This window comes from Macaca fascicularis, chromosome 18, assembly GCF_037993035.2.
Source record: "Macaca fascicularis isolate 582-1 chromosome 18, T2T-MFA8v1.1".
NCBI lineage: Eukaryota > Metazoa > Chordata > Mammalia > Primates > Cercopithecidae > Macaca > Macaca fascicularis.
The window spans coordinates 56,216,515-56,241,661 of record NC_088392.1 but is presented as its reverse complement, the minus strand read 5'-3'; the positions used below and the strand labels follow the sequence as shown (position 1 = coordinate 56,241,661).

At 36.0% G+C, this 25,147-nt stretch overlaps 1 protein-coding gene across 2 annotated transcripts in view; it reads left to right on the top strand.

The window, feature by feature from the left end:
• ASXL3 (ASXL transcriptional regulator 3) overlaps positions 1 to 25,147 on the top strand; it is a 176,265-nt gene that overhangs the window by 27,323 nt on the left and 123,795 nt on the right. For both annotated transcript variants that reach the window (XM_065533939.2, XM_065533938.2), the window contains exon 2: positions 2,397 to 2,479. In XM_065533939.2, coding sequence (XP_065390011.1) covers positions 2,397 to 2,479 — 83 coding nt within the window. The remainder of the gene's footprint in view (positions 1 to 2,396; positions 2,480 to 25,147) is intronic.

Genomic DNA, 25,147 nt, shown 5'->3' with positions numbered 1-25,147 from the left:
AAGATGCCATTGTGCTCTGACTGTGGCTTGCCCTACTCAGTGTATTAGAGTATGGCTGTCTGTGAGTCTGATTCATGTCTCTGCCATGTGTCACATTATTTTGATGGCATCAATGTTTTGTTCTGTGAAGATAATTTCTCCTTACCTTTTGTTCTATTAATGTTTACACAGCTCAATCAGTAAAGCTTGTTCGCACCCAGGAACCTCTCCTTCTCTGTCTCTGTTCTCTGTCTTGCAGGAATTGAGGGTGGCTTCTGGTGTTTTGTGTGGCTTCATCATTTCCTTCCTGCCTCTCATCCACTTCATGATGTAATTCTTGGCACTTTTACTTCCTTTGTAGAGTAGGATGTGATGTCATAGAGAAGGGGACAGGGCTATCCAAATTCTCTCAATTGCTGGGAGGAGCTGTCCAGGTGTGCTGAGGGGCCTGTACTCAGGAAGAGAAACAGGGAATCCTCCACAGTGAGTAACCCCAATTTCAAGTGCACCCAAATTTCCGTTAAAACATTGTCCAGTACACTGGAGTTTCTTCTTTGGCCCTTTCTAGATTTAATCAGTTTGCCTTTAGACATTCCCAGTTCAGCTCAATTTTCCTCCTTTCTCACCCTCCTCCTATCTTTCTCTTCTTTCCCCATCGTATGCCTTTCCCTCCAGTTGCCCTCTTCCTTGCTTGCTTCCTGTGTGTCTGTGTCTATTGACCTCCTGCCCATATCTTTTATGAGAGACCCGTTGCCTTTCATTTGAGGCAGTGCTCACCCTATATATAGTCCATGTGAACACAGCATCTCCTTTCAGTAATTCATAATTATGTACTGTTCTACTTACAGTTCTTATTTTAAAACTTCTGTCAGCTTTTTGTTTTCATATCGGCTTCTTCCTCTTTCCCCTGTGCTCTATTCTTTCCCCCTTTTCAGCTCTATTGTGCAGTTTCCTTATTGCCTTTTTTCCAATATATTTATACTCCTCTTCCCTAAACAACTTCGCCTATGTTTCTGTTTCCCCTTTTCCAGTGTTCAGTTCAGCTCTACGGTGTCCTCCTCTGCGAGGACCACTTTCCTTCTTTCCCTTTCACATACTTGTTGCTATACCCTTGTTGTAGTGTGGCTCATATTTCTGTATTCTTTAAAGAATTTACAACTATGAGTAAGGACGGGGCTGATCAGGATTGGGAATAGGGGGAATTTCCTGGGAACTAGAAAGGAGAGAATAGGAAAGTATCTGAAAAGTTAGGATGGGCAGGCTGCATGCAACACACTGAAGGGCCTTGATGAACAGAGCCTTCACTTGTGAAGCAGTTGAAATTTGGTTATTGACAGTATAAGAGATCACAGAGCCATTTTGAACAGATTTGGAAGCCTTTTCAAGTTTACATTTTCAGAATGACCCTGTTAATTCTTAATAATTATGATTCTTCAAATAATAATAGATTGGAACTCTAGTGTTTCTAAGTTACAAGAGGCCATGACTTGAGCATGAAGCTCCTGCATAGCATCTTTAATTAGGTATCATCTACCGTTGGAGTAGGTCATTGTGAAGATGTGTGTAACTTGTTTCTTGTACCCAGATGTGGTCCCTGTAGTTCATGTTGGTGCACAGTAGGGGCACTACTGTTTATTGTTTCCACCACATGGGGTTAAGTCCCTGGAAAAATAAAGGAACCTGATTTCCAGGGCTGATGGTCTAAGACCTGTGGAAATAATCAACTATGTCCTGTGTATTCCACACCCTTTGTTTAAAAGAACCCCTTTCACAAAAGATAGGTAGGGCAGAAGAGGAGAGAAAGAGAATGGGACTGAGTTCATATGACTGAGATAGGCTAAATGGGAAGAGGAAAGGGCTTACTTGAAATTAATTGGAAAAGGCAAAGGAAAGGAAACTGAGCTGAACTGGAAAACACACTGTAATGAGTTACTTGGGTTCCTGTATGCTTCTTTCAATATTTTGGGCATGAATCCAGTGAGGCTGTTTGTGACCACACTCTGTTCTCTTCTATTGGTAGTATTCAGGCTCCATGTTTCCAAGGACCTGGAATCTTAGGAAACATTTTAACAGCCTGAAAACATGACTTTCACCATAAAATATTAGAAACTTTTTAAATAAAGGAAATTATATACATTTGTTAACTTGTTTTCTTTAGGGTTCACATTTCTTTTTTGGTGTGTATGCCTTTGTGACATGTTTGAAGGATGGCCCCTTTTTGTTGCAGAAATTTCCGATTTAAATGTCCAAAAAAATTACGTTCTCCCTTTGGGCACCTGACCTGTATGATGGACTCTTACTTTGATGTAAAAGCCCCTTCCCCTGTAGTAAAATAAACAGAGAATGCATGATTCACATACATTTTCATTTTGTATGCTGCCGTGCAATAATCTCGGAATCTTATGTTTATATTTTAGGCACTAGAAAAACACCCCAACTCACCAATGACAGCAAAGCAGATATTGGAAGTCATTCAGAAAGAAGGGTTAAAAGAAACAAGGTCAGTATCCATATTTAAAACATTTTCTGTTTTCATTAAATAGTAATTGCCACTCGTTGCTAAGCAGTAGGTGTATCTAGATTTTGATACTGTAGTTGATTGTGAATTGGGTAACTACCCACAAATTCTTTTCTAATTGAGAAGTAGTTGGATGGTTTAAGATTTCCTTGGACTTGCCTGTTACCTTAATACATTACATTAGATGGATTGATACAGGAGGTACTTTCTTAACAAAGAACAGCACTGTGTGACTTAGCCCCTCCTTGAAGTTATTCCTGTTTCTTTTTCTTGTAAGAGGAGATCGTGTTTCTGAAACCAGGTGGTGAAAGAGAAACACTTTTACAGGTTTAATAGGTAGATCCCAGGATATAAAGATGAGCTCACTTTGATAAAATTCAGTGCCAGTAAATGTGGTTGAAAATCTAGTCCTCTTATGTTTAAGAAACTCTACTTGGTGCATCCTGTAATAACTGTTGAGCCTAATATTTACCCTTTTAAAATGTACAGTTTAGTGGATTATGTTATATTCACAAAGTTCTGCATCATCAACGTTATCAAACTTTAGAACATTTTCATCACCCTAAAATGAAACCCTACACCCATTAGCGGTCACTCCATATCCCAGCTACTCTTGCGTCTGGCAGCTGCTAGTCCACTTTCTGTCTCTATGGACTTGCTATTCTAGACATTTAATATAAGTGGAATATAGATATGTAGCCTTTTGTGAAAGGCTTATTGGACTTAGCATATAATGTTTTCAGGGTTTCCTCATGTTGTAGCATATAACAGGAATTCCTTTTGGTTGCCAGATAATATTTCAGTGATGATTCTTTATTCTTAGGTATTAATTTTATGGTTTTAGATAGCAAGTTAGGGCCGTATAGATGATATTACTCAAGGAGAAAAAGGTTTACTATAGGATAAAACAACTATGATGTTGTCATATGTGTATGTAATCAGCCTTGTTACATAGAATAGATTTGTGTACATGAGTTGTCCATCTGTAAGCCATTGAGCATACAGTAGTCACAACTTGATGAAATTAAACCTACCGAACTACCTTTTGAATGTTTTCATTTGATGTGGATATAGAAACTGCTAAGATAAATAAATATCCTTCTGAGGCTGACTTTTTGTGAAAAGTAGGTTTCAGCTATAACTCCTATGACTTTAACGTGTGGGTAACATCAGCCTTTAGCTGTTTAAAATGTATCTTTTGCAAGGTAGGTCCATAGACATCACAATTTACTGGGGTACAGGAAACCTATGCTCAAATTTTCATTTTTTATTTTGGAGACTTTTTTTCTGCCTGCTCTGTAGAAGTAGCCTAAGATAATATAACCACATTGTGTTTGCACTAATTGTTCCCCCACAAAGTGGAGGCAGCAGTGGGCAGGTTAGTTGCTAACAGTACCTAACAACTCTGTTAAAGGAGATCCTATTTTAACCCAGATGTCAGTTTAAGGAGTTAGGGAACAAAATCAGGAAAACAGGAGATTAATTTTCTTCTTGCCACCTGTCAGTAACCCTGGAAATATTTATGACAATTAGAAAGCACTGAAAATATTTGTGCCATAGTCAAAAGAAAAGAAGGGCTAAAAATCTAAGGATGTCAACTGTCTTATGTGGGCGTTGTTGCCAGAGGAATCTGCCAATGTGGACATAAAAAGCACCTCCTAAAAACAGACATTTGAAATTCGTTCATTAAGATATTCTTCTCCACAGGAGTGACTCTGCTGTTATCAGTTGTTATGAAGCTGGAGATATAAAAATCCCTGTACTGTGACTCACAACAACATTTTAATTACACTTGTTATATTATAGCATTATTTCAAAATTTTCAAAATGCTGGTCCTCCCAGAATGGTATATAAGAGGGCTTTCAGCATGCGTAGTTAACAAAGACAAACAAATTTTAAAAACCAACTTCTTCAAAGAGTAATTAAAGAACGCTGAAATGGGGAATGTAACTCCTTAGTCCTCTAAATTGAATCTGTCTCCCCACTTCACCCACTGCGTCACTATTTGTCCTTCTGTAAGGAAGAAAAAAGTCCTTTGTTACAAATACTCATGAACCAGTATAGTATTAGTGAAGTACCTGCACACAATTACCAGTTTGAATAGGAAAAGGAAAAGCAAAGAAAGAGAACACAGTTAAAGTTTTCTTCTGTAAAATCTGCTCTGCATCAAGTGGCCTCAGACTATGCATTTTGTGCTCCCATTTGTTTTTTCATTCTATTTCTTTAAATTTCCCCCTTCTTGTCAATGGTAATCCATTACTTACGACTCATGCATCTGTGCTCCCTGTTCCCTTGTTTTCTAGTTCTAATTTTCTTGTTAGAGTCACCTCTAAAATAAACATACCTAGCTTTTGAGTGAGTTTAGGACTGTCTTGTATGTATGGATGTTGTTTCAAGGAGCAGATATGGACACTTATTTTGCCTCCTTAATGTACTGTTTTGCTACTTTCCAAGTTCTTAAATGTTTTCCAAATATTTAAGGTAGTTGAGTAAATGAAATGTAACTGTATGTGTGTTTCTTAAGTAAAGTTTAGAAATTCCACCTTCATGAGGTCAAACATAGCTGATTGATTTCTAGGTATTTACTAATGATGTGTTTCAAGAAATGCACATTAGTAATATGCGTGATTAAATACAGGGAAGTGCTTGTAAAGTTACTAATATGGCCATAACCCTCTGGTGGTCTCTTCTATGGATGAGAGGTAATGTTTTAATGGTCCTCCCCCAAACAGTCCTCTACTGTACCTAGCATTTCTAGACAATAGAAGATAAGGTCTTCAGCCACCATCATCATTCCAACCTGTACTCAAAGCAAGGCCATTTGTGTCAAGTACTATGGGGGTCCTTCATTCTGTATGTGTCAGGCAGGTCTCCGATAGCGCTTACCTCGCTGTACTGTAATTTTGTCTTTGTATGTCTTCCCTGCCTATGTGTGAGCTCCTTAAGGGCAGGGTACCTAACGCTTCTGGCTCTCGGCAGACACTCAATAAATAGTTGTTTAGTCAATAATCTTCATTCTCAAGATGTTAATTTGCTGGTGCTTAGTAATGACTTTGGCTTGCATTCAGAATTAGAAACTTCTTTTTAACATGTTGTGTTTTTAATGATATGTAATAGTAGTTATTTTTAACATCAAAAGAAACTTAACAGGTTTGTGGAAATCCCATTAAATATATGTATGCTGATAGTTTCCAGCAGATTATCTGTGAACAACTGAAGTTATCGTGCTGTTGCTTGTTTTCAAACACTGTGAAAGCCACTAGTTTAAACTTGTAACTTATAATAGAAAAACTACATTAGTAATTTTGGCAAAACTAATGAGGATATTTGAATGTGTTCAGTATATATGTTACTGTTATTTGAGGTGAAATTTGACATTGTATGCTGTGTTTTCCTCTTTACAAGTGACACTTTAAATCATATAATGTTCATGTAGACATGATAAAAATAGGACTTTTTACATCATGTTCTGTGTCTCCATATTATTGATGAAATGTGTACAGTAGGATTAAATTCTATTTGGAAAAGCCAGAATGAAATAAGTACCTTCCATGTGGGTAAAAAAGAAGTATGAAATATGAATATAATAAATTAGCAGAAGGACATGTGGTTTTGTTGAAAAAAAATAGAATGATTTTTTTAAGACCTGGTTTTCTTTCTTATGAAAATACTCTTGGTAATTTTTACTTCCCCTCTGTATAATAGGATAGAAGATTTTATTAATGTCATTTTATTCTGGTCCCTCTGTGTACTTGCTTCACTGATTCTGAGTGTTTTTAGGGTTTCTGCTCCTTTATGTTTATTAATTGTCAACAGTTGATCAATCAAAGTATTGGAAGGCTTTTCAGATGATTGGAATCATATAATCAAATAGCCATGCTGCTTCTATAAACGGGATTAAAATGTGAATACTCCAGTCTGCTGCTTTTGTGGATGGATATTTGATATCCCTCTTTGGACTTCTCAGCTAAACATCCCCACTTCCTTCCTCAGGGAGTTAGGGTGCTGCTGTGGAGTATGTTCTCGTCTGCAGTAAGTGAAAATATTTGTTTAGAAAAGAGGAGTAAGTCTAGTTACAGTGTTGCTTTGGATGATTTTGGGGGTCATTCCAATTCTGATTTTCTGTTTTTGATTTGCTTGTTCAGAAGTTATCATTCCTTTACCAAGAGGACTGTGGGATTTTTGATGCCTGAGGATGTGTTTTTTGATGCCATGTCTCACATAATTTTTCAAGTGATGCTTCCAAAGAAATGTGTGCTCTGTTAATAGTAACATATCCAGGGGTTGCAAGGTCATGGAGTAAGGCTTACCTGACTTATGTAGTGAGAGCAAAACAACCATTCATCAGTGAGGAATAATTTTTGTATGTGCTGGACATTATCATTATAAGATACCTGTTACTAATGTAGCAGGAACTGTGATTTAGTTTTATATTATTTGGTAATAGGCAAATAGTTTATAATGAGCCTGAAGTGGTCATGAAATTAAAATATATATACACACACAAACCACACAAAGCAATTAAGAAAACCTCTGTTGGGTTGAGGGCAAGACAGTATTTATGAGGTACATTTTAACAATATTAGAGATGCCATACTTTAGATTTAAAAACTATGTTAAATTTCATCAACTGTTTACAGAGAAGCAACCTATAATTATATATTTCAGTAGGGACATTTTAAAAAGTTTTATAAACAGTATCTGTTGTGTTTAGTGTTCCTCAGAATAATGGACATATTTTAGATTTTGTGATGTAGAACATGCATTGACATCCCAGATTTTGTCATTATTCTAGTATCAATGAGAATTTTTTATTCCACTGATAATTCCGGAATTTATTTTTACCTCGTTTTGTTTAAGACTTTTTATGTTTTCTGTTTTGCAATCTCTGTTATGATATGCTGAAATTAAAATCTCCACTTTGTACTGTGGTTTATTAAAGATGTTGCATTTCTTTAGGGGGATAACATGTCAGAAATTCTATTACCATGTATAGTGACAAACAATAAAATTTCTTGGCATTGCTCTTGGTGAGATTTATGTTGCTAATTAGTGCTTTAGGAGATGATTCTTTCTTGCCACTGCAATGTTTTGCCTAGAGATAAGAAATAAACGCAAGTAATTTCTACTGCAAAATCAATTCTTATCTGCAGACTCCATGTTGGCGCCCTTCCTTTAATACTGAAATGGTGGTCTAGTTTGTTTGTGTTGGGCATTTTAGAATTACAGTGTTAGCTCACAGTGTCATCCCTGCCATTTGTTAACATCTAATTCTCTCATTGTGTAAATGGTGTGCACAGTCAGCTACTTAGAGAGGGATGTATGAGACAATGGTGTTATTAAACAGAAACACAGGGCAATTTGCATATATTTGTGTGTGTACATGTGTATAAGCAAGCTTCGAGAATAATCTAGCTCTTAGTTGACATAAAATTTTACTTGTCATCATTACTCAGATTAGAAATCTCAATCAGTGCCATTCTTAACTCCCCGGACGTCATGGCCAGATGGTTCTGGGTAGTGTTAGTTTTATTTCCTAAGCACGTCTTTCTTTCTGTGTACCATACTTTTTGCAATTCTTCAGATACTTTTCATTTCTTACCTGGATTATTGCACTATCTTCTTATCTGGTCATCTTATCCTAAGTCTTCCTTCCCCCTTTGCAAATCTGTTTTTTTTTTTCCCTCAAAACTGACTTCAGTTTATAGTAGCATTTCTTAATAAGGAATCCATAATGCAGGCATTCATTGAGGATATTGCAGGTTTGATTCCAGACCATCACAGTAAGGAGAATATTGCATAAAAGGGAGTCACACAAATTGTTTGGTTTCCCAGCGCATATAAAAGTCGTGTTTATATACTGTAGTCTATTGGGTGTGCAGTAGCATTATGTCTGAAAAACACTGTGCATACCTTAATTAAAAAAATACTTTATGCTGGACATGGTGGCTCATGCCTGTTATCCCAGCACTTTGGGAGGCCAAGGAAGGAGGACTACTTGAGCCCTGGAGTTTGAGACCAGCCTGGACAACAACAGAAACAGTGAGACCCTGTTTCTACAAAAAATAGAATATTAGCCAGACTTGGTGGTACATACCTGTAGTTCCAGATATTAATTAGGGAGGCTGAAGCAGGAGGATCACTTGAGCCGATGTGGTCAGGCTGTAGTGAGCTGAGATGGTGCCACTCCACTCCAACCTGGGTGACTGAATGAGACCCTATCTAAAAAAAATGGTAACAATCATCTGAACCTTCAACAAGTCATAATCACTTTGCTGGTGGAGAGAGCCTTGTCTTGATGTTGATAGCTGCTGACTGATCAGGATAGTGGTTGCTGAAGGATGGAATGGCTGTGGCAGTTGCTTAAAGTAAGACAACAGTGAAGTATTCCGTATTGATTGACACTTCCTGTCCTGAAATATTTCTGTGGTATGCAATGCTATTTGACAATATTTTACCCATAGTAGAACTTATTTTAAAGCTGGAGTCAGCCCGTGCTGTTGCTTTGTATCAACTAAGTTAATGTAATATTCTAAATCATTTATTTGTATTTCAACAATGTTCACAGTATCTTCACCAGAAGTAGATTTTACCTCAAGAAATTATCTTCATTACACATCTATAAGAAGCACCTCCCGACCTGTGAAAGTTTTATCATGAGATTGAAATAATTCAGTCACAACTTTGGGCTCCACTTCAAATTCTAGTTCTCTTGTCATTTCTACCACATTTGCAGTTACTTCCTCCACTGAAGTGTTGAAGTGGATCAGAATCCACTTCTTCCATACTCTTGTTAATGTTGCTATTGGGACCACCTTCCGTGGATCATGAATGTTCTCAATGGCATCTAGAAGGGTGAACTCTTTTCTGAAGATTTTCAGTTCACTTTGCTCAGATTCATCAGAGGAATTGCTATCTATGGCTGTTATAGCCTTAGGAAATATATATATACATATATATATATATAGCCTTAGGAAATATATATATATATATGTGTGTGTATATATATATATAATTTTTTTTTTGAGATGGAGTCTTACTCTGTCGCCCAGGCTGGAGTTCAGTGGCCGGATCTCAGCTCACTGCAAGCTCCGCCTCCCGGGTTTATGCCATTCTCCTGCCTCAGCCTCCTGAGTAGCTGGGACTACAGGTGCCCACCACCACGCCCGGCTAGTTTTTTGTATTTTTTAGTAGAGACGGGGTTTTACCATGTTAGCCAGGATGGTCTCGATCTGCTGACCTCGTGATCACCGGTCTCGGCCTCCCAAAGTGCTGGGATTACAGGCTTGAGTCACTGCGCCTGGCCGGAAATATATTTCTTAAATAAGAAGACTTGAAAATCAAAATTATTCGTTGATTTATGGACTGCAGAATAGATGTTGTCTTAGCAGGTATGAAAGCAAACGTTAGTCTCTTTGTACATCTCCCTCATCTCTTGGGTGACTAGATACATTGTCAGTGAACAGTAGTATTTTGAAAGGAATCTTTTTTTTTTTTTTTTCCTGAGCAGTAAGTCTTAACAGCTTAAAATATTCAGTAAACCATTTTGTAAACAGATGTGGTGTCATGCATGCTTTGTTTTTCCATTTATAGAGTACAGGTATAGCAGATGTAACATAATGTTTAAGTGCTCTGGGATTTCCGAAATGCTAAATGATCATTGGCTTCAACATAAAGTCATCAGTGACATTAGCCCCAAACAGGAGAGTGAGCCTGTTTTTTGAAGCATTGAAAGCAAACGTTGACTTCACCTCTCTACCTATGAAAGTCCTAGATGGCATTTTCTTTCAGTAATGAATGTAGGCTGTTTTGTCTACATAGAAAATCTAGTTCGTATAGCCACCTTTGTCAATGATCTTAGCTAGATATTTTGGACAACTTGCTGGGGCTTCTACATTAGTAATTGCTGCTTCACTTTGCACTTCTATGCTATAGAGATGGCCTTTTTCCTTAAGCCTCATGAACCAAACTTTGCCAGCTTCTAACTTTTCTTCTGCAGCTTCCTCACCTCTCCTAGCCTTCATAGAATTTTGACCAAGTTTACCATTTTATATGGGCACTGTTCATGACACTCCAAACAATTACAGTAGTAACATCAGAGATAACTGATTACAGAACACCATAACAGATATAATAATGACAAAGTTTCAAATATTGTGTGAATTACCAAACTGTGACACAGACAGGAAATGAGCAAATGCTGTTGGAAAAATGGCACCAATAGACTTGCTTGATGCAGGGTTGCCTCAAACTTGCAATTTGTAAAAAATGCAGTATCTGTGAAGCATAATAAAGTGAAACACATAAAACATGAGGTATCCCTAAATTCAAGAGACTGTATCACACATATTAATCACTTAAAGTGATTAATCAAAAGCTACAGTCTTTTGTATGTTTGATGATTGTTTGATTAAATTAAATATGGTACTTTTTTCTAGTTAGATGGTATCTGGATAAATCTATTATATAATATTCTGATACTATAGGGCTTATGTATGAATGGTAAAGCCTACATTACACCTTACATTTAGATAAAATTTTGAATTTCTAATCTGGCCAATTTTGTATACATTTGGTTTTACCCAAAATATGTCATTTAAAGTGTTTTGGGGCATTGTATATTTTCTGTACATATTTAATTAGTTTTGAGTTAAATGGTGTAACTTGATTAAATAAGAAGTCATAGTTTGCACATGAATATCACTAATTGTTTAAAATAACTCTGTAGTATCTAATAAGTTAGGCTTCTTTTAACTTAAACTTTTTAAATGTAGGGACAAAATAAAGTAATTCTTGAGGAGAATGATAAGATTATATATTACTGTGGCAGCATTTTCTGAGTAGAAAATCATTATGTGAAATGCTACCCAGCAAGATCAGGTTTCAAGTTTTCAGCACAATCGTAATCGACTTGGTCTTGGGTAACTGTAAAGCCTTTATAATCAAACATCTGATATTGCAGCCATAGTTGACTATTTGTGGTTCATTGTGAAATGTCTCCTGTTACTTTTTTCGTGATTTGAAAAGTAGAAGTCGAGCCCCACAAGAATTCAAATAAGTGTGTGTGTGTGCGCGCGCGCGCGTGCGCGCACATGTGCGTGCACAGGCACTCACATTTCTGGTAGTTATCCCATTGTTGATGTAAGATTGGATTGCTGAATGGGAAGGAAATACTTTTTATACAGAATGCCTCAGTAATGCAGTGAGTTTGGAAGATGACTCTTAATCACTATTAAGTCCTCCCAGACTTAATTGTGATTGTCTTAGTCAGCTTAAGCTGCCATAACAAAATACCATAGAGTGGATGGCTTAAATAACAGAAATTTATTTTCTCACAGTTCTGGAAGGCAGAAAGCCCAGATTAAGGCTGGCAGTGTCCGTTTCTGGTAAGGACTTTCTTCCTGGCTTATAGTGGCTGCCTTCTTGCGTGTCATCACATTGGCCTTTCTTCCATATGTCTGCACAGAGACACAGCAAGCCGTCTACTGTTTCTTCTTATAAGGACACCAATCCTATTGGATCAGGGCTCCATCCTTAGGACCTCATTTATCCTTAATCACTTCGCTCTAGGGCCCATCTTCAAATGCAGATACACTGAGGGTTATAGTTTCAACGTATGAATTTTGAAAGTACAAAGACATTCAGTCCATAACCGTGATTCAGAATTTGGAAGATTTTTAGAATTCATAGTATAACATAATATCTCTAGAATTTTTTCATATTTCATTTTGGAAGTTATTTATAACAATATGCTTAACACAGTACCATGCTTCCATTTTTGCCTACTCATATGTGTTTTCATATGTTATTCCTAACGTATAAACCAATAAAATTAAGAAGTTTTATATTCAAATATTGGCTGGGTGCAGTGGCTCACGCCTGTATCCCTGTACTTTGGGAGGCCAGGGTAGGCGTATTGCCTAAGGTCAGGCTTCCAAGACCAGCCTGGCCAACATGGTGAAACCCATCTCTACTAAAAATACAAAAATCAGCCTGAAGTGGTGACCTGCACCTGTAATCCCAGCTAATTGGGAGGCTGAGGCAGGAGAATTGCTTGAACCTGGGAGGTAGAGGTTGCAGTGAGCCAAGATCATGCCACTGCACGCCAGCCTGGACGACAGAGCGAGACTCTGTCTCGAACAAAACAAAATAAAACAAAACAAATATAATGTGTGTATTCACGTAACATAAACTTACTTGCATTTTATTTGAAGCCTTTGGTAAAAATAGCTGTGGTGACTGCATATATATCGATGCCTCAGGGCATCAATAACCACTAAGCTATGCAATTATAGCTACGAAATGGCCATTTCTTAATATATCTTTTTATGCTGTCAAACTTTCTTTCTCCATTCTTCCATATAATTGAGCAAAAAAAGGTAATTTTAGTGATTTCAGCTTTATCAAGATCTAGGTATAATTTACTCCAGAAACACTGAACACTCTATAAATATTTCAGTGCAGAAGTAGGACCCAAAATGGATGTAAAATTACATTGTGTGTGTGTCTTTCAAGTATCCTATGCAGGTGAAAATCTTTGAAGAGGAATAGGCATTTAACTGGGATGATTTTATTTAATTATTTTTTCTAAGTGGTGCTCTTCATCTCTTATTTTATTGCTTGTGCCCTTAATTGCCACTCGCCAAAATGATTTTAGTTTTGCTTCATTGTTTTGAACTTGACAACATAATTCAAATGCAAAACAGTTGTTATGCTCACATGGGGACTTCTTTTTATAGTTGATTTGTTTTCAGAAGGAATAAAAATTTTATTTTTGTTGAGCCAGGTTTTCTAAAAGCAATAGCACTTAATTCCTAAAAATAAATCCTAGTTCTTTTAGGACGATGAAAAGACTCTTTATCCTATGCCTTCTCACACACCCAAGCAGAAATGAAATTGATAATTGTTGACTGGAGTTCAGGTCGTTATTCTATTGAGTTTCTTTTTTTAATAAGTTATGGACTGTGCTGGTGCAGTGTGAGATGTCCATATGATCTCTGGACTCTCTCTAGTCTGCTAGTATGCATCTCCTGGGCCTGTTCTTAGTACTTAGGTATATATATGCGGGGTGGTTAGTTGTCAAATTAGAGGAACATCACAGAAATTAGAGGACCTCAGAGAAATTAAGATAAAGTTGTGGAGATGTAGCTATTACCGTTAAGTTAATTAAATACCTACTAAGTGCCTACTCAGTGTTTACTGTGTAAGATCCTGATTACTTTTGGGAAGTTTTAAGGCATATGTTCATTCCGTTAACATTTATTCAGCACATGCTGTGTTCTTGAGACTGTAGAAGTTGTGGGGGTTAATAGATGAATAAAATACCATTTCTGCCTTTGAGTATTTCAGACCATTTTCTGTGTTATTTAATGAGGTCTTTCAGCCTCTTCTCTGTGAAGATGTCTTAAGCCTCATACTTAATGTTATTTTTTGATTTTAAAGTTGAGAATTTCTAAATTCTCTCTTGAATTATTCATGTATATGATATTCCAACATGTTAAAAAGTGTTGTCTTTCCAACACAAATATAAGCTCTTAAAGGTAAGGAACTCATTCCTTTGTACCATTAATTTTCTTGGCATAGTGCTGAAATGCTGTGTTTTATGTAGTATGTCAAGTAAATTAATAAATAGGGACATGATAATAAAAATAATACCTAACATCTATTGATCCTTTATATTAAGCTTAATGCCAAGGACTTCACATAAATTACCTTGAAACAAAGATTTGAGATGGGTAGATACTATATTCCCCATTTTACCGGTGAAGAATCAGAGGCAGATGAGGGTGAGTAATTTGAAAAAGTTCGTCGAGCTAGAAAATGATAAACCTGGGATTTGATGTCTGACTTAAAGCCAATCGCTCTTAACCTTCTTAAACATTTGTAGCCTAAGTCTAATGAAACTGTGATTTAAAAAAGTATTGATTATAAGATTCTATTGAGTGAACACTCTCCCATTGCTGTTGGCAGTTTTTCTGCCTGATTGTTGCTGTCCTATATGATTACTCACCAAAATGAAAGTCTGGCTTGTCAAAGACAGGTATGTTGAAACTCTTTCAGTTTATAGGCTAGTTGTAAATAGTTTTGAAGAATGGAAAAAAAAAAAATTTCCACAACCCACTTACATTTGGAGGATGCAAAACCTCACACTGTTTTTGCTTGTCTAACATGAGGAGGATCATTTTGGGTAAAGATTTAGGCTTATGGACAGCAGCATGACATATTTTAAATGTAACTTTGTACTGTTTGTTTTTAGAAGACGGTGCCTCGAGAGTGGGAAACATACTGTGGGTAATGGGAGAACTAAAGACTTCATGAGACTCTCAAGGTTTTATTGTTGATCTTGGACTTATAGATTGAAATTCTTGTTTCTTGCTAACTGTTACTAGTCAAATCATAATTGCTAACAAAATGTAGATAATCCAATGTTTGGGTGGAGGTAGAGGGAGGCTAAGTTATTAACATCATTTTTCCTTTTCTGATACGTGTCTAGGCAAAGAAAAGGAGGCCTGAATGAATGAATACCCCAGTATAGTTTCCGAAGCAGCATGACTGCATCCTTTAGGAAATGTTCTTAAGCAGAGAATAAGCAGAATATTTATCATGACCACTTGCTCAACCACTCTCCTATCACCCATTTGTTACACTCCCACTGGGAAGTCTGAAAACATTACACTTTTCTTTTTATTTTTACAAAAGACATACGCATAATTGCCAAGCAGAGCATGTTGCAGGCCACTGTGGCTGTCTTAAATTCATAATGTAGTTATTCTCTAGCATATCTGCATGAAATACAACAATTCATACAATGATTATTCAGTTTATAGCTTAATTTGTGTTCATTGAAGATGACCTGATGCTTGCCAGAAATAGAAAATTGGCATTAATTAAGATTTGTTGGAACAGGTTGTTGTCAGTGAGGTGGTTTAAAGAATAGCTCAGATCTTAATTTCTTAAATGTTAAGATTAGCAAGGCTCACTTTGAAGCCTCCTCTCCCACTCTCCCCCACTACAAGAAGGAAAGTACTAAACAAGAATACAGGGAGTACTAGTAGGAATTGCCAAAGTTTTTATGGCTTACTCTGTTTTTATTTAACTTTTCGAAATTTTAACTTGATTGCTAAGATGAGAATTATTTATTATTTTTCAATTCTGTTCTTTTTTATTATATTACCAAAAATAAGTCATCCAATTATAACTTAATTCCCAAAGTTTTATAAATTACTTTTTATAGCAAGTAGAGTGGTAAAGTCTTCTCTCCTTTTCTTATAAGAAGGTGATGGGGGATTATTAAATAGTCTCTGAAGCATTTTGAGTAACTTGGAGCAGATAGTTACTTAAAGTTTTAAATCCGGTCTTCCGCATACCCGACTTCCAACCACCTAGTTTCCCCAACAATTTCTCGTCTTTATTAAAAGTGTACGTTTGTGATAAGAGGATAGGGGGATACATAATTTTTAATAGCTAAGGAGTTGTGTCCTTTGGCAAAAAGAAGGCCAGGACTAGTTTCTACATGGACCATTTACTGTTGTTTATTACTATCCCAATTTAGCTTGTGAGAATTGATCTGAGAGCAAACTTCCTTTTCAAAACAGATCATTCAAAACAGCCCCTACCGCATTAGGATGCAAACTAAGACATGAATGAGGTTTATCTGATAATTATATTTTGTTTCTGGTAAGGACATTTTAGATCATATACTTTTAGACTTTTGTTTCACAAATCAATAAACTAAGGCTTAGAAAAAGTAAGTGAGTTGTCCACAACGATAGGACTAGTGAATATCTGACTCATCTTTAAACTTAGAAGAGGCTTATTGTTGCAAAATTTAAGAAGAATGTACAAAAGCATATTCAAAAGTAAGTGAAGGCTGAACCCTGTGTAAAGAAAGAAGGATCAATGTTCTGTTCTTAGGTACTATTGAAATGGAACTATTGAAATAGTTCTCAGGTACTATTCAGTGGGTTTGGGTATTGAAAGGAATGGCAAAAACAACAATTTCTTTTGCACCTACCTAATAGTAAATAGTTGTAAAACTGTTGGCGGGAGTTAGGGATGCAAGAGAGATTGTACTATATACTTCAAATAGTGATCTAAAATGTTTGATTCTGGTCTCATTGGCTTCCTGTTGCCACCAAGACCTCACCCAAAGGAAGACTGAAAAGAACAAGGAAAGGGCTGTGACTGCCTCATATTTCCGCCATGCGTTGATGGAGAGAGCCATTGAGTTCAGTAAGGCATGGTGAGCCAATGAAGACCTTGCAGGAAGAAATCATTGAATTGAGTATTATTTTTCAGTTTTTGTTTGGAATGCATTTAACTATGGGATATGTGAGACAAGGGCCAGTAGATTTGTCTGTAGACAATTTGATTAAGAGGGTTTGTCCAACAGCTACTCTCTTTTCAGATTTTCCCCATGGACTTACAGCCTACTCTGTTTCTTTACTTGCATTATATTTTATGTTTTCTGATTGAATTTCTCTTCTGTTCTCTGTAAATAATAAAATGGATAGCAATTAAATATTTAAATATAATCACAGTAAAACATAGTGGTCTGAAAAGTCCAATCAGTAAATGAAAACATTGTGAAGTAATGTGAAGTGACAGTGAAAATCAAGTTTTCATTTACTGATTATTTTTTCTGGCATTAGTAACATTTAAATTTTCTTCATGAATGGATCTTTAGTGTATCAAATGCAGTATATAATATATGTAATGATTATTTTACTGATTAAAAGTGGCTAAATCCAATATAATTCATAGTATCAAATACTTTGTGTAATTAATTCACTATGTGTTGTCTTATTCATCACATGTAAAATGGTGATATTGATCCCTGACCTTCCTATTGTCTAGGCTTGCTATGTAGACTAAAATTAAAACATGCATTTGATAGCCTGTTACAAGTGTATGCTGCTGATTTTATTAAACCCTTTGCAGTTAATTTAAATATTTTCAGATTGTTTTTCTTAGGTTTGGAGAATCGAGATCCAATAAATTAGCTATTCACTTTATAGCACAGTCTATTCTATAAGCTGATGTGTAAATTTGCACTGGTATCATGGAGTCTCAAAATTTAAGTGACATAATCAAATAGAAGTTCACTTTGCATGTTGGAGTCTGAAGGTGGGTAGTCCTATGAGTTATGAGATAGCTGTTACTCCAGGATATCAAGGAAGCTAGGTCCTTCTATCTTGTTGCTTTGCTGTCTCTAGGATTTTGTTCTTATCTCAGTGGTCTGAGATAGCTTGCAGCTGGAAGAAAGGGCATGCATAGTCCCTTTAAAGACATGTTCTGAAAGTTGAATAAACAGTTCTCCTCATGTCCCATTGGTCAGGCATACACTTGCACTGAGCTGAAAGGTAGGCTAGAGAATTAATCTTTATTTGAGGAGGCATGTTCCAAGATAAAAAGTGGAGGAGCTTAACTGTGGGGAAGGGTCCTTCTTGGAGAACAACTACCAGCCTCTGCCATATCTGTTTTTTCATTAAATACCATGTGTGGGCTTGATTTCTATTAAAGATATATTATCACTTTTTCATTTGAAAAAAATTACCTATATAGTTTACACAGACACTCCTTATATTTTTAGGTCTCTGTGACAATGCTGAGCCTATAATGGCCTTCATCAATTTTTGGTCTCCACCCCCACCTTCAAGGCCTAATTCAAATCCACCTCCTTGTGAAGAATTCTTTCACTCCTTTAGCTTCATTACTTTATCCTTGCAATTTCATTTTAACATAATATGTGTGTTCCTCTGTTGCAGTATCTAATAAACTGTCTCAATTTTTCTTGTAATAGGACTGCAGTTTCCTTAATTGGTAGAGTTCACGTCTCATTGATCCTTCTCTTCCCCATGGTGTCCTTGTTAATACTAGACTTGTGATATTTTCAGATTGAATGAATGGAAAATTGAATTCTAGCTCTGTTTCTGCTTTGAACGTAATGTGTTATCTTGGATAAGTCACCTAGACTATTTTTCTTGTCTTTCCAGTAAAACAGGGGAAATCATAATTCTTGCATCAAACTATTATAAAAACAGAATAATTTGCAAAAACTTGAAAAAATGTTCTGTCAATTGTAAGATATTTAGTTTATGAGATGTCACTGTTTGTTGCCATTGTTAGAAATTTGGAGAAAGCTAATCAAGATAGAATGAAATCCAATTTATATTCTAAGATATTTTATAGTAGTATTTTGGCCTACTGGTACCAAATGCTTCATGTTTCCATAAGACGTATTAAAATATATAATATTAATTTTTTATCTAAAATTTCATCAGTAGTTAGAAAAGGGAGTCTAGTTAGTGTTCTTTATTCAGATTCTATGACAAAATATAAAACTGTTACTTAATGAAGCAGAGCCTGAGTTGTTTTTAATATACATTAATGACTAATGTTGGGGCCGGGTATGCTGGCTCATGCCTGTAGTCTCAGCACATTAGGAGGCCATGGTAGGAGGATCACTTGAGGCCAGGAGTTTAAGACTATCCTTGGAAATATAGCAAGACCCCTTATGTACAAAATAAAAAGAAATCAACCACGTGTGATGTGCATACCTGTGGTTCTAGCTACTCGGGAGACTAAGGTGAGAGGATGGCTTGAGCCCAGGAGATGGAGGCTGCAGTGAGCTGTGATTGTGCCACTGCACTCCAGCCTAGGTGACAGGGTGAGGCCTTGTCTCAAAAATAAAATTAAAAAAAAACTAATGTTGGGACTCCAATATCAGGGATTGGGATTTTCCTGATGTACACTCTACCTGTAAGTAAATTATCCTTTATTAACTGAGATGCTTTATTTGGATCTTGTTTGTAACTCAGAGGGCATTTTTTATTTACTGTAACATTAAAACTTTATTTAGCAAATTATACCTATTGATATTTCCTAATTTGCCATGTTTGGTATAATGACAGTTCATTTACAATAAATCCTAATTCATTTAACATACTAGTGCTCAGGTTTGTTGTTGTTGTTGTTGTTGTATTTTGGTGGGGGCAGTGGTGTATTTCTTTAGCTGCTTAGGTCACTTCAGTCTCCTGAATGTATATCAATGTAGAATTTCCTTTACTTTCCCACCCTCCGTACTCATAAGTGTTAACAGTAGTATCCCGACAGTATCTCTGCCCATTATCTGATGGGTGTGTTTTGAGGGAAAAGGGATGTGTCTTAAAGTCCTGTGTCTGCACCGTCATCCAAATTTTGTTTGAAATGTGATTATGAAGCTTCATATACACAAGATGGAAATTTGGAGAAGAGACTTTAGGGAACAAAACAAATTTGCTGTCTCTTAGGAGGTGCATATGTATGTAGGAAATAATTCTTTGGAAAATCTGTGTCATTATTTGTGTGCTTCTGTCTGAGATCCTCAGTTTAATATTTATTGAACATTCATTGTGTGCTAGGATTTTTCCATTATACTGCAATAACTTGCCGCCTACTAAACTAAATACAGCATATAATATATTTTAATTATGAATAGTAATCTGGTTTCTGATATTCCTGTAAATTGCACATACATACACTAATGCTTTAGCCTCTGTTGGTTATTAGGATCACTGCCACCTTAATACTCATTTATCACTTAAGATACAGATTGTTGGTGCTCCCCAAAGAAATATGGTTTCTTCTTTTGTATTCCTTGGGGGAATTTCTAGTGTATCACTATCACTTTTTTTTTAATAACTCTCTCAACTAAACTATGAATTCCAAGATAGCTGGTGGTATACCTTACTCATTTGCACATCCTGTATGATTCCTAGATCATAGTGGTCATCACAGCAAATGTTTATTTGACTGAACATATATTACTTAGACAGCCAATATTTGTATAACGAATGGTTTGAGAAGATTCTTATACTTGACTGTGGTTGGAACTTCAGGTTATGCAACAAGAAGTCAGTATGTCAAACATGAGAATTTAAAATTTTAGGAAGAAAACTACATCATATTACTAAGCAACCAAGTGAACTCTCTCTTGCAAAATAATGTTTTCTGAGTTTTATGCCTAGGTGAGTCAATTCTTTGCATTATCCTTAGTGAGAGACTTATTATTCTTTATGATATACAGTAAAGTTAGTAAAGATGTCCAGAAAAACATAATGAGTATTATGTTTGCTATCTCAGGTCCAAATCTATCTAAAAGATTTCTAGGTATTTGACATCAGCAGAATAATTGACATAGGAACCAAAATATATACCAAGTAGGTAGGGGAGGCAGTATACCAAATGGGTATTTCCAAGTTTTCTTTGTTTTAATATAGATAGAAAATAACTGACAAGGATGGAATGAGTCTGGCTAGTAGAGCAAGTTAAATGGAGGTAAGAAGACAGAATTCTATTAACCTTAAATGCAATTATATGTGATGAGCATTTTTATAGATAGCAGTTTGACTCAAAAATAATTTAGGATAAGTACATAGAAAATAATACTGCAGTGATTTACCCCACTTAATTTTGTTTTAGATGATTCTGGAACTAGAGGAAGTTGGTAAAATTCGGCAGTAGGACTAAAAGTTTCAGTAGTCACTATTATATTAGTTTAGGTGAAAGGGGCAAGCAAAAAGGAAATAGTCCTCAATCTTACAATAAAGGACCCAAGGGGGGGGAAAAACAGTGAATTATCTGGTTAAACTTTAAATACTCTATGTAATGTCTATTACTTTGTTTTTTAAAAGCCTATTCATTAAGGAGAAGGAAAACTGAAATTCTTTTAGTTGGGTTGAATTCTTTTTGCTTTTTATGTATGATAGCTGTTGGAGCTCCATTGATCATTTAAAAAAAAAAAATTCTTACCATTTCAAGTTGTTGTTCTTTCTAAGGTTCCTGGCCCTGCTCCATCATAAGCAAGTGCAATCAGTCTAGCGCTCTTTGATCAGGAGGGAGTTGGATAATGCTGTCAGGGTGATGGTAGTTAGGATTATGAAAGTGGTGGGATTCAGGAGGAGTAAAGACACATTTGATAATATCAAACAGACCTTCAAGGGTTAATCTGGCATTGCTATTCTATCTGCTGAGTCAAGGCTTTTTTTTTTTTTTTTTTTTCTCACTCTCTTTTGAACACTGATTTCTGTCCACCCTGTTTAGATTAGCCTTGGAAACCAATATTGTGTTTTCTTTCTTCCCTTCAGGACAAACTATTTTCCATTTGGGATCACCTCAACTACCTTAACAGGCAGCACCAGGTCTTCATATGCTTTAAGTTTACCTTCTGCTATGGAAAGGATCTTTCCTTAAATGTTCATATTTTCATCTTGAGAAGGCAATATATATAGGATTGGTTAAGCAGCTGTAAATAAATATGACAAAGTAGAAGAGTCATAGAAAGTGGTTTGTGGGAGTTTTACTATATATACACATATATAATATTTTCCAGTCTGGTTTCAGACCCCGGCATGGCTTGGAGACAGCGTTGGTGTGTATGAAGGATCTTCCTCCAATGAAGGATTTGGGACAACTTTCCATGATGATTATATTAGAGCCTCAGCTGCTTTCGTGTTGGTCATGAGGTGATGCTGAACCGAATGCTTGAACTAGCAGGAGTGGCTGGGATTGCATTGGAGTGGTTCCGTTCATTCCTTCCGGGTAGGTACCAGCTAGTGACGTTGGGTGAAAATGGACATTGAGGGTCTTCCCGTATGGAACCCCATAAGAGTCACTCATTCCCCTGTCATTTAGTGGGCATGAGAGGACAAATGGACACCTGAAGGTCAGGCAGTGCGATTTGAATGACTGGGTAGAAGGTTATGAGAGTGATTCCCAGATTGGTGTCGCTCACATATGTTATTTCTGTTTTGTCAGTGTGACAGTGCAGACTAGAATGGAAAGTGAGAAAGTGTGAATTGTTGGAAAGTGAAAATTCAAGAGACTCTGGTGTGCTTTCTAATTTCTCTGTCTGAATTACAGTTTGTGTAAACTGTGGCCATATTATAACCACAAATTTATCTAAACGTGAAAATCCTATGTAATACTAGATAGAAGCGTTTTATTTTCCTTTCTTGTATATATCCAGAGCCTTTTTCCCTGTGAACATTGACTGCATCTCCATGATCTTTCTTGCTGAAGTTGTAGTCTCCTTGTTCACTCTTTTGCTTGGGACCCTTCTAAACGAAGTAGCATGATGACATTAATAAATATTCTTGAGGCTGATTTTTCCCAGTGACTGTTTTATCTTCACTGAAAGCACTTCATTATTCTGATTCTGCTTTACTAAGAATCAAATTGGGTTGCAGTTTTAAGGAATTTGCAGCATAAATACTGCCTCTACTTTGCCTTAAACTGCTCATGCATTTTAAATTATTACAAGAAATATACTAGAGTTTCTCCAAGTTTGAACATGTTGCTTAGAAATGTGGTGCTTCTTCTTGGTTATTTATTTATATAATATGATTTCAGTATTTTCCTTTAGAGTAATGAAAAGCTTGCTGAGTGTTGAACATGGAAGAAGTTTATTAGGTCTAAGAGTAGAATACAGGTAAAGAACTGAAAAGAAAACCCAGATGTATGTATCCGTAAATATCATTAGAACTGTCTGTTCAATGTCATTTTGGCAAAAAGGCAGGAAACTAACATTTATGTAGTAACTGATCAGTGTCAGGCACTGAGCCAAGCAGTTTCTATTTTTTTTTAGCTCATTTATTCCTCATGGTAACATTGAGAAGTGGGCGCTGTTTCTTCATTTTACAGATGAGGAAATTGGTGCTGAGAGAAGCTAGGTATCTTGCCTAACTTCACACAGTGATAAGTGGAAAGATCTGTTATCTGAGCCTGAGTCTCGCCCATTCCAAAGCTCAGTGTTTCCGTCACTGTGGGCCACAGGCAAGCGTTAGACTTGAAGTGAGGTCCCTAGAGAAAAGATTTTGAAAAGAAGAAGAAAATGATGGTTAGGAGACATGAACAAACCAAGGAGGAAATGAGAGACGTAGGAATGTATTAAGATAATGTTTATTTTGAAAATTTCCAGAGTTTTCCTCACACTTAGTTTGAAAAGCCAAGTGATAAAAGGAACAATTTTAAGATTATCAAATGAACAAGTTTAGAATTTTGGATTTTCTGTCTTTGTTCTGACATTTCTTCACTGTCTGTGCTGAAAATGAAGTAAACATACCCCACGTCAGATCCTAGAAACTTACTCTAAGGATCTGTGCATGGAAGGCAATCAGGTGGTTAGTAATTATCTGAGGAAAGATAGCATTTGAAGACAAATATCAGGTGTTTGCTGTGTATAAAAGCTTTTTTGTTTTTAATGTGTCTGCAAAAATTTTTCTACGTGGAACTTTGGCTTACCACTGCTTTTAAGTATAATATGGTACATATGACAGAGATATGGTGAATTATTGTGTTCTACTTAAAGAGTAACTTGTCTGGATTTCAGTAAATAGTTGTTTTCATCTTTGGATGAAGTTTGAACTCATTCTAGTAGTTTTCATTTTATGTTGATGATCGCTGTCTCTCATCATTACAATAGATTTATTTCAGGTATAGTCAGAGAGAATGTTGTTTCTGTGCTTATAAACCCACGTTGACACTAGAAAGGTTAAAGCTGTTACTGTTATCCTAACATCATGTTGTCTTTACCGATTGTTACTGGTATCTTAGAAAACAATCACCCCACACCCCCAAAAGACAAAGCCCTTTAACTGTAATGATTTTCAGTGTCAATGCTACATTTTATCTACTATCAACTCCTGAAGTAACATTTATAATTGAATTCAGCACCTTAAGATTTCCTGACTTAGCTTTAGTGAAATATTGATTTCATGAAATTAGGTGGCAGGTGTATCCAGGAACTATTTCCTGAAAGCTTTAAGTGGCAATATAAAAGACCAAGAACATTAATTCAAGTTAAATGAGTTGGTTGGAGTTGTGCTTACTTAAATAAGATGCTTGCCAAATGGCCAGAAGCTGTGATATCCCAAGTTGTGTTTTTAGGAAGATTGAAAAATGAAGGGAAACAGAAGAATATTTCTCCTTTTGTTACATAAACATAGGTAGTTCTCGATAATTTTAGCAATGGTTTAATCAGTTGCCATTTCGTTAGTTGATTAAATAGGGGCCCAGGTTTAAGATAATTTTTTCTTGAACTATTACCTTGGCTCTCCAATTCTCTTTTCTACCCCGATTACATTTACATATTCTTCTTTTTCGTTATTGGAATTGTTCTCTGGAGAGTCTCTGTGTCTGGTTGGAGCATTGATATTGCTGTCAAATAATGCACAGGAAATCTTATTTTGTTTATAGATACATTTCTCCTCATGGGTAATCAAAATGCACATTTTTTCCTAAGGAAGGTATTTCTGTAAAACAAAGGTAATATTTATATAACTGATTAGTAGCATTGCTTGTGGAATTTATTAATATGTATGTATAATTTTATAAATTGTAAAAACCATTAGCTTGCAACATTGTTATTTATTCTCTTTAAACATTTACATTGATCCTAGTCATCTTGACCTTTATTTTACTGGTTTTAATGTATGGAAGAAGAGTATTAATATTGGCTTGTAGCAAGTGTAAGCATTTCTGCGACCCCCTGCTCTGAACTTATGTTTCTCATGAATCATATTTCCCTGAGGGTGAAATTAAAACAAGAACTGGGTGTATTGAATTTCTTTTAGGCCTACTACTGTATTCTTAAGATGTATTTTTAAGTG